Source organism: Cinclus cinclus, chromosome 30 (genome assembly GCF_963662255.1).
Source record: "Cinclus cinclus chromosome 30, bCinCin1.1, whole genome shotgun sequence".
Taxonomy (NCBI): Eukaryota; Metazoa; Chordata; class Aves; order Passeriformes; family Cinclidae; genus Cinclus; species Cinclus cinclus.
In genome coordinates this window covers 3,169,425-3,179,664 of record NC_085075.1, presented here as the reverse complement: position 1 = coordinate 3,179,664, position 10,240 = coordinate 3,169,425, and the positions used below count along the sequence as shown (strand labels likewise).

General features: G+C 39.2%; 1 protein-coding gene across 1 annotated transcript in view; it reads left to right on the top strand.

Moving 5' to 3' along the window:
• Positions 1-5,821, top strand: part of LOC134054991 (homeobox protein Hox-C11-like) — an 11,214-nt gene extending 5,393 nt beyond the window's left edge. Inside the window, exons 2-3 of the mRNA XM_062511085.1 lie at positions 3,800-3,827; positions 4,935-5,821. Coding sequence (XP_062367069.1) covers positions 3,800-3,827; positions 4,935-5,139 — 233 coding nt within the window. The 3' untranslated portion in view covers positions 5,140-5,821. The remainder of the gene's footprint in view (positions 1-3,799; positions 3,828-4,934) is intronic.
• Positions 5,822-10,240: the final 4,419 nt, after the last annotated feature.

Genomic DNA, 10,240 nt, shown 5'->3' with positions numbered 1-10,240 from the left:
TTTAATTTCCTTTTAATTTCTTTTTAATTTCTTTTTCATTTCCTTTTAATTTCTTTTTAATTTCCTTTAAATTTCCTTTTCATTTCCTTTTGATTTCCTTTTAATTTCTTTTAAATTTCCTTTAAATTTCCTTTTAATTTCCTTTTAATTTCCTTTTAATTTCTTTTTAATTTCCTTTAAATTTCCTTTTCATTTCCTTTTAATTTCTTTTTAATTTCCTTTAAATTTCCTTTTCATTTCCTTTTAATTTCCTTTTAATTTCCTTTTAATTTCTTTTTAATTTCATTTTGATTTCTTTTTCATTTCCTTTTCATTTCCTTTTAATTTCTTTTAAATTTCTTTTTCATTTCCTTTTAATTTCCTTTTAATTTCCTTTTAATTTCCTTTTCATTTCCTTTTAATTTCTTTTTAATTTCCTTTTAATTTCCTTTTAATTTCCTTTTCATTTACTTTTCATTTCCTTTTCATTTCCTTTTCATTTCCTTTTCATTTATTTCATTTTTCACCTCTCTTGATTTTCCTCCCACCCCACTCGAGCTCCTGGTGACGATTCCAGGGGTGACTTTTTTGGGATATTTTGGGATATTTTTATTTTCCTGGGATTTTTTTTTGTTGTTGTTTTTGGTTTGTTTTTTGTTTTTTTTTCCCCCAATCTCGTTTTTCCCGAATTTTCCCCCTCGGCTCCGCGACCCGGATTTGGTTAAAACCGGTTTTAAATTTCCGCTCCTTTTAATCCCGGCCTAACCCGCGCTGCTTTCGATCCCCGAGCCCGCCTTGGATGAAAAAAAAAAAATCCACCCCCCCCAAAAAAATAAAATAAAAAAAAATCCTCCCCAAAAAAAACCCTCAAAAAAAATCTACCCCCAAAAAAATAAAATGAAATAAAAAAAATCCTCCCCAAAAAAAACCCTCAAAAAAAATCTACCCCCCAAAAAAATAAAATAAAATAAAAAAAATCCTCCCCAAAAAAAACCCTCAAAAAAAATCTACCCCCAAAAAAATAAAATAAAAAAAATCCTCCCCCAAAAAAACCCTCAAAAAAAATCTACCCCCCAAAAAGTAAAATAAAAAAAATCCTCCCCCAAAAAAACCCTCAAAAAAAATCTACCCCCCAAAAAATAAAATAAAATAAAAAAAATCCTCCCCAAAAAAAAACCCTCAAAAAAAATCTACCCCCAAAAAAATAAAATAAAAAAAAATCCTCCCCAAAAAAAACCCTCAAAAAAATCTCCCCCAAAAAAAATTTAAAAAAAAAAAAATCCCAGAAAAAAAAATTCCCCCAAAAAAATCTCCCCCAAAAAAATTAAGAAAAAAATTCCCAAAAAAAAAATCCCCCCAAAAAATTCCCCTCCAAATAAAAATCCCAAAAAATTCCCCCCGAAAAAATCCCCCAAAAAGTCCCCCCCAAAAAAATAAAATTTAAAAAAAAATCCCCCCAAAAAATCCCAGAAAAAAATCCCAGAAAAATAAAAAATCCCAAAAAAATCCCCCCTCAAAAAAATAAAAAAAAATAATAAAAAAAAATCCCAGAAGAAAAATCCCCCCAAAAAATCCCCCCAAAAAAACAAAAAAAAATCCCCCCCAAAAAAATCCCCCCAAAATCTCCCAAAAAAATAAAAATACAAAAAAAACCCCAAAAATTCCACCCCAAAAATCCGAATTCCTGGGCTCCCCCGCGCCTTTTTGGGGTTATTTTGTTCAATTTTGGGGTTTTTTGTTCATTTTTTGGGGTTTTTTTGTTCAATTTTGGGTTTTTTTGTTCATTTTGGGGTTATTTTGTTCAATTTTGGGTTTTTTTGTTCATTTTTTGGGGTTTTTTTGTTCAATTTTGGGTTTTTTTGTTCAATTTTGGGGTTTTTTTTGTTCATTTTTTTGGGGTTATTTTGTTCATTTTTTTGGGGTTATTTGTTAATTTTTTGGGACTATTTATTAATTTTTTGGGGGCTATTTATTCATTTTTTGGGGTTTTTTGTTCAATTTTGGGGTTTTTTTGTTCATTTTGGGGTTATTTTGTTCAATTTTGGGGTTTTTTGTTCATTTTTTTGGGGTTATTTGTTCATTTTTTGGGCTTATTTATTCATTTTTTGGGGTTATTTGTTCATTTTTTTGGGGATATTTATTCATTTTTTTGGGGGTTATTTATTCATTTTTTGGGGTTATTTATCAATTTTTTGGGGTTATTTGTTCATTTTTTGGGGTTATTTGTTCATTTTTTGGGGGTTATTTATTCATTTTTTTGGGTTATTTATTCATCTTTTGGGGTTATTTATTCATTTTTTTGGGGTTATTTTTTCTTTATTTGGGGCATTTATTCCTTTTGGGGTTGTTGGTTTGGTTTTGGGATATTAATGAATTTTGGGGATTAACGATCCCTTTTTGGGATTATTTATTTTCATTGTTCGGGCCCCCCATTCCTCTCCCCAAACCCCAAATTCCCTCCCAAAATCCCAAATTCTCTCCCCCAAACCCCAAATTCCCTCCCAAAATCCCAAATTTCCTCCCCAAAATCCCAAATTCCCTCCCCCAAAATCCCAAATTCCCTCCCAAAATCCCAAATTCTCTCCCCAAACCCCCCATTCCTCTCCCCCAAAATCCCAAATTCTCTCCCCCAAACCCCAAATTCTCTCCCCAAAATCCCAAATTCCCTCCCCAAACCCCAAATTCCCTCCCAAAATCCCAAATTCCCTCCCAAAACCCCAAATTCTCTCCCCAAAATCCCAAATTCCCTCCCCAAACCCCAAATTCCCTCCCAAAATCCCAAATTCCCTCCCAAAATCCCAAATTTCCTCCCCAAAATCCCAAATTCTCTCCCCCAAAATCCCAAATTCCCTCCCAAAATCCCAAATTCCCTCCCAAAATCCCAAATTCCCTCCCCCAAACCCCAAATTCCCTCCCCAAAATCCCAAATTTCCTCCCCAAAATCCCAAATTCTCTCCCCAAAATCCCAAATTCCCTCCCAAAACCCCAAATTCCCTCCCAAAATCCCAAATTCCCTCCCAAAATCCCAAATTCTCTCCCAAAATCCCAAATTCCCTCCCAAAATCCCAAATTCTCTCCCCAAACCCCCCATTCCTCTCCCCCAAAATCCCAAATTCTCTCCCCCAAACCCCAAATTCTCTCCCCAAACCCCAAATTCCCTCCCCAAAATCCCAAATTTCCTCCCCCAAACCCCAAATTCTCTCCCCAAAATCCCAAATTCTCTCCCCAAAATCCCAAATTCCCTCCCAAAATCCCAAATTCCCTCCCCAAAATCCCAAATTCTCTCCCCCAAACCCCAAATTCCCTCCCCAAAATCCCAAATTCTCTCCCCCAAACCCCAAATTCCCTCCCCCAAAATCCCAAATTCCCTCCCAAAATCCCAAATTTCCTCCCCCAAACCCCAAATTCCCTCCCAAAATCCCAAATTCCCTCCCCCAAACCCCAAATTCCCTCCCCCAAACCCCAAATTCTCTCCCCCAAAATCCCAAATTCCCTCCCAAACCCCAAATTTTCCCTTTTCCAGGCGATCCCAGAACACAAAATCATCGCTGTCGCTTCTCCAAACCCCAACCCCAAACCCTTAAATCCCAATTTCCACCCCCTAAACCCCATTTTTTCCCCTAAACCCCAATTTTCTCACCCCTAATTCCCATTTTTCCCTCCCTAAATCCCATTTTTCCCCTAAACCCCATTTATGCCCCATTTTCCCCCCTAAACCCCATTTTTTCCCCTTAAATCCCAATTTTTCCCCCCTAAACCCCATTTTTTCCCCAATTTTCCCCCCTAAACCCCATTTTCCCCCCATTTCTTTTTTCCCCAGCCGCTCCCCGTCCCCGCAAGAAGCGCTGCCCCTACTCCAAATTCCAGATCCCAAACCCCCAAATCCCAAACCCCCAAACCCCATTTTCTTCCCCCTAAACCCCATTTTTTCCCCAATTTTCCCCCCTAAACGCCATTTTTTCCCCTTAAATCCCAATTTTCCCCCCTAAACCCCATTTTCCCCCCATTTTTCCCCTTAAATCCCATTTTTCCCCCCTAAACCCCATTTTTCCCAATTTTTCCCCCCTAAACCTCATTTTTTCCCCCTAAACCCCATTTTTTTCCATTTTTTCCCCTAAACCCCATTTTTTCCCCTAAACCCCATTTTCTCCCCCCTAAACCCCATTTTCCCCCCATTTCTTTTTTCCCCAGCCGCTCCCCGTCCCCGCAAGAAGCGCTGCCCCTACTCCAAATTCCAGATCCCAAACCCCCAAATCCCAAACCCCCAAACCCCATTTTCTCCCCCCTAAACCCCATTTTTTCCCCAATTTTCCCCCCTAAACGCCATTTTTCCCCTTAAATCCCATTTTTCCCCCCTAAACCCCATTTTCCCCCCATTTTTCCCCTTAAATCCCATTTTTCCCCCCTAAACCCCATTTTTCCCCCAATTTTTCCCCCTAAACCCCATTTTTCCCCAATTTTCCCCCCTAAACCCCATTTTTCCCCCCTAAACCCCATTTTCTCCCCCCTAAACCCCATTTTTCCCCCCATTTCTTTTTTCCCCAGCCGCTCCCCGTCCCCGCAAGAAGCGCTGCCCCTACTCCAAATTCCAGATCCCAAACCCCCAAATCCCAAACCCCCAAACCCCATTTTCTCCCCCCTAAACCCCATTTTTTCCCCAATTTTCCCCCCTAAACGCCATTTTTCCCCTTAAATCCCATTTTTCCCCCCTAAACCCCATTTTCCCCCCATTTTTCCCCTTAAATCCCATTTTTCCCCCCTAAACCCCATTTTTCCCCCAATTTTTCCCCCCTAAACCCCAATTTTTCCCCAATTTTTCCCCCCTAAACCTCATTTTTTCCCCCTAAACCCCATTTTTTTCCCATTTTCTCCCCCCTAAACCCCATTTTTCCCCCCATTTCTTTTTTCCCCAGCCGCTCCCCGTCCCCGCAAGAAGCGCTGCCCCTACTCCAAATTCCCTACTCCAAATTCCAGATTCGGGAGCTGGAGCGCGAATTTTTCTTCAACGTTTACATCAGCAAAGAGAAGCGGCTGCAGCTCTCGAGGCTGCTGCACCTGAGCGACCGCCAGGTGAAAATCTGGTTCCAGAACCGGCGCATGAAGGAGAAGAAACTGAGCCGGGACCGCCTGCAATTCTTCTCCGGGAACCCCCTCTTGTGAACCCCAAAATAAAATAAAAAGGGAATAAACTGGGCCAGGATTTAAAAAATAAATAAATAAAAAAATAAAATATAACGGGGAAATATTGAAAGGAGATGTGAAAATATCCGGGTGGGTAAAAGTGGGGGTGAAGGAGGGTGAAAAATGGGGAAGGGGGAAATGAGATTTTAAAAGAAAGAAAAAAAAAAAATTAATTAAATAATTAATTAATTAATTAAATAAATAAATCCCCGCGGGAGTTGTGAGAAATTAGGAGTGAAATGTTTGGGAATGATGGAGTTAAAAAAAAAAAAATAAATAAAATAAATAAATATATATATATATGTGTGTGTGTGTGTGGTCAGAATGGTGTTAAAAGGGTTTGGGAATAGTAGGAAAGTATCCAAAACAAAAAGAAATAAATTTTTAAAAAAATGAAGGAAAAGGTAAAAAATAGTCAGGAAAATAATGGAAAAGTAGCAGGAAGAATAACGGGAAAATCCTCAGAAAAATAATAGAAAAATCCCATTAAAAATCCTCAAAAAAATCCCGCAGAAATCCCACGAAAATCCTAAAAAATACCACAAAAATACCATAAAAATCCCCAGGAAAATACCCCAAAAATACCCCAAAAATCCCACAAAAAACCCTGAAAAAATAACACAAAAATCCCCCCCAAGATCCCCCCCAAAATCCCCCAAAATTCCCCCAAAAAATCCCCCAAAAAATTCTCCCAAAACTCCCCCAAAATCCCCCCAAAATCCCTCAAAATCCCCCAAAAATCCCCCCAAAAATTCCCCCCAAACTCCCCCAAAATTCCCCAAAAATGCCCCAAAACTCCCCCAAAAATTCCCCAAAAATCCCCCCAAAAATTCCCCAAAATTCCCCCAAAACTCCCCCAAAAATTCCCCAAAAAATGCCCCAAAAGTCCCCCAAAAATCCCCCCAAAATCCCTCAAAATCCCCCAAAAATCCCCCCAAAACTCCCCCAAAATTCCCCAAAAATCCCCCCAAAATTCCCCAAAATTCCCCCAAATTCCCCAAAAATCCCCCAAAAATCCCCCCAAAACTCCCCCAAAATTCCCCGTAAAATCCCCAAAACTCCCCCAAAAATCCCCCCAAAATCCCCAAAATCCCCCCAAAAAATCCCCCAAAATTCCCCCAAAAATCCCCCAAAACTCCCCCCAAAAATCCCCAAAAATCCCCAAAACTCCCCCAAAAATCCACCAAAATTTTTTTGCTGTTTTAATATTTTTCTTAATTTCTTTAAAAATTCTTATTTTATTCCTATTTTTTCCGATTTTTTCTTCTTATTTTTTTTCCTGTTTTTCCTGAATTTTCTCTTTATTTTTTTCTGATTTGTTTCTTATTTTCCCTTTATTTTCCTTTATTTTCCTTAATTTCCCTTTATTTTCCTTAATTTCCTTTATTTCCCTTTATTTTCCTTTATTTCCCTTTATTTTCCTTTATTTTCCTTTATTTCCCTTTATTTCCCTTTATTTTCCTTAATTTCCTTTATTTCCCTTTATTTCCCTTTATTTCCCTTTATTTTCCTTAATTTCCTTTATTTTCCTTTATTTCCCTTTATTTCCCTTTATTTTCCTTAATTTCCTTTATTTTCCTTTATTTCCCTTTATTTCCCTTTATTTTCCTTAATTTCCTTTATTTCCCTTTATTTTTTTTCCTTCCCCCCCTCATTTTTTTCCTTATTTTATATAATTTTTAATTTTTTTTTTTTTTTTGGCCTTTTTACCCCCTAAATTTTAAGGACTTTTACTCCGTGGACTTTAATTTAATTTTTTTTTCCTGCATTTTAATTTTTTTTTTCACCTCTCCCCGACATCTCGTGTTTCCTTTTTATTATTATTATTATTTTTATTTTATTTTATTTTATTTTATTTTATTTTATTTTATTTTATTTTATTTTATTTTATTTTATATTTTTATTTTTATTTTTATTTTTATTTTTATTTTTATTTTTATTTTTATTTTTATTTTTATTTTTATTTTATTTTTATTTTTACTTTTATTTTTATTTTTACTTTTATTTTTATTTTTATTTTTATTTTTTATTTTTTATTTTTTATTTTTTATTTTTTATTTTTTATTTTTATTCTCCTTCAGGCACGCGGCAATTCCCATTCTCCGCAGCTTTCAACCCCAAAAAATCCCAAACCTAACCCGAAAAAAGAGAATTTCCACCCAAAACTAAAATCCCCAATATTTTATCGCGTAAAAAAAAAAATATTAAAAAAATATAAAAAATAAAATTAAAAAATCCATCTCCGCAGTCGGGATTTGGGGTAAAAAATCCCGGTTTTGTTTGTAAAGTTTTATTTCATATCCTGGTTTATTTGGACTTTTTTTTTTTTTTTTTTTTTGGATTTTTTTTCTTTTTTTTGGGGTCGGGAAAAAGGAGGGGAAGAAGAAGAGGAAAGGAAGGGGGAAAAAAACGGGAAAAAGGGGGAAAAAAACGGGGAAAAGGTGAAAAATAGTGGGGGAAAAAGCTGGAAAAAAGGTGGGAAATGGGGGGAAAAAACGGGGGAAAAAGGAATTTAGTGGGGGGAAAAAAAAGGGGAAAAAGCGGAAAATAATGGAGGGAAAAAGGGAAAAAAAGTGGAAAATAGTGGGGAAAAAAAGAGGAAAAAAGGTGAAAATTAGTGGGGAAAAAAGTGGAAAATGGGGGGAAAGAAAAAGGGAAAAGGTGGAAAATAATGGGGGAAAAAAAGTGGAAAAAAAGCGGAAAAAAGGTGAAAAGTAGTGGGAAAAAAAGAGGGGAAAAGGGGGAAATAATGGGAAAAAAGCGGAAAAAAGTGGAAAATAATGGGAAAAAAAAGGGAAAAAGGCGGAAAATAATGGGAAAAAAACCGGGGAAAGTGGAAAATGGGAGGAAAAAAAGGGGAAAAGGTGGAAAATAATGGGAAAAAAACCGGGAAAAAGGGGAAAATGGGGGGGGGGGAAAGGGGAAAGGTGGAAAATAATGGGGGGAAAAAGCGGAAAAAAGTGGGAAATAATGGGAAAAAAGGGAAAAAAAGGTGGAAAACAGTGGGAAAAAATGGGAAAATGGTGGAAAATAATGGGGAAAAAAGCGGGAAAAAAAGCGTAAAATAATGGGAAAAAAGGGAAAAGGCGGAAAACAATGGGAAAAAAACCGGGGGAAAGTGGAAAACAGTGGGGGGAAAAAAAACGGGAAAAACGTGGAAAATGGGGGGGAAAAAGGGGAAAAGGTGGAAAATAATGGGAAAAAAAAACGGGAAAAAAAGTGGAAAATAGTGGGAAAAAACCCGGAAAACAGAGGAAAATGGGGGGAAAAAAACCGGGAAAAAAGTGGAAAATAATGGGAAAAAATGGGAAAATGGTGGAAAATAGAGGGAAAAAAGGGGAAAAGGTGGAAAATAGTGGGAAAAAAAAAGGGGGAAAAAGTGGAAAATTGGGGGGGGAAAGCGGAAAAACGTGGAAAATGGGGGGGAAAAATGGGAAAGTGGTGGAAAATATGGGAAAATAAAGGGAAAAAGTGGAAAATAATGGCAAAAAAACCGGGAAAAAGTGGAAAATAATGGAAAAAAAAAGGGGGAAAAAGGTGGAAAATAATGGGGGAAAAAAGGGAAAAAGGTGGAAAACCTCTCAAAGCAACGGGAAAACCAAAGGAGTTGAGAGCGGGAGCAAAGCGGGAGCTGCTGCGGGAATTTGTGAGGAATAAAATCCCCGCCAGGCCCGGTCTCCATCGCTTTTATTGGAATTTTTTATAGGAATTCCCTCCCTTAAAGGATCCCAGCGGTGCTTGGGGCCCGGGGCTTCCCCTCGGGACAGGGGGGGAAAACACCGGGAAAAATCGGGAATTTCCTGGGAATTTAACCCCGGAATGGCCGGGATTGAACCCAAAAACCGCAGGAATTGAACCCCGGAATGGCCGGGATTGAACCCAAAAACCGCAGGAATTGAACCCTGAAATGGCCGGGATTGAACCCAAAAACCGCAGGAATTGAACCCCGAAATGGCCGGGATTGAACCCAAAAACCGCAGGAATTGAACCCCGAAATGGCCGGGATTGAACCCAAAAACCGCAGGAATTGAACCCCGGAATGGCCGGGATTGAACCCAAAAACCGCAGGAATTGAACCCCGAAATGGCCGGGATCAAAAACCGCAGGAATTGAACCCCGGAATGGGCGGGATTGAACCCAAAAACCGCAGGAATTGAACCCCGAAATGGCCGGGATTGAACCCAAAAACCGCAGGAATTGAACCCCGAAATGGGCGGGATTGAACCCAAAAACCGCAGGAATTGAACCCTGAAATGGGCGGGATTGAACCCAAAAACCGCAGGAATTGAACCCCGGAATGGCCGGGATTGAACCCCAAAAACCGCAGGAATTGAACCCCGGAATGGCCGGGATTGAACCCAAAAACCGCAGGAATTGAACCCCGAAATGGGCGGGATTGAACCCAAAAACCGCAGGAATTGAACCCTGAAATGGGCGGGATTGAACCCAAAAACCGCAGGAATTGAACCCCGAAATGGGCCGGGATTGAACCCAAAAACCGCAGGAATTGAACCCCGGAATGGCCGGGATTGAACCCAAAAACCGCAGGAATTGAACCCCGAAATGGCCGGGATTGAACCCAAAAACCGCAGGAATTGAACCCCGGAATGGCCGGGATTGAACCCAAAAACCGCAGGAATTGAACCCTGAAATGGCCGGGATTGAACCCAAAAACCGCAGGAATTGAACCCCGAAATGGCCGGGATTGAACCCAAAAACCGCAGGAATTGAACCCCGAAATGGCCGGGATTGAACCCAAAAACCGCAGGAATTGAACCCCGGAATGGCCGGGATTGAACCCAAAAACCGCAGGAATTGAACCCCGAAATGGCCGGGATTGAACCCAAAAACCGCAGGAATTGAACCCCGGAATGGGCGGGATTGAACCCAAAAACCGCAGGAATTGAACCCCGAAATGGCCGGGATTGAACCCAAAAACCGCAGGAATTGAACCCCGAAATGGGCGGGATTGAACCCAAAAACCGCAGGAATTGAACCCTGAAATGGGCGGGATTGAACCCAAAAACCGCAGGAATTGAACCCCGGAATGGCCGGGATTGAACCCCAAAAACCGCAGGAA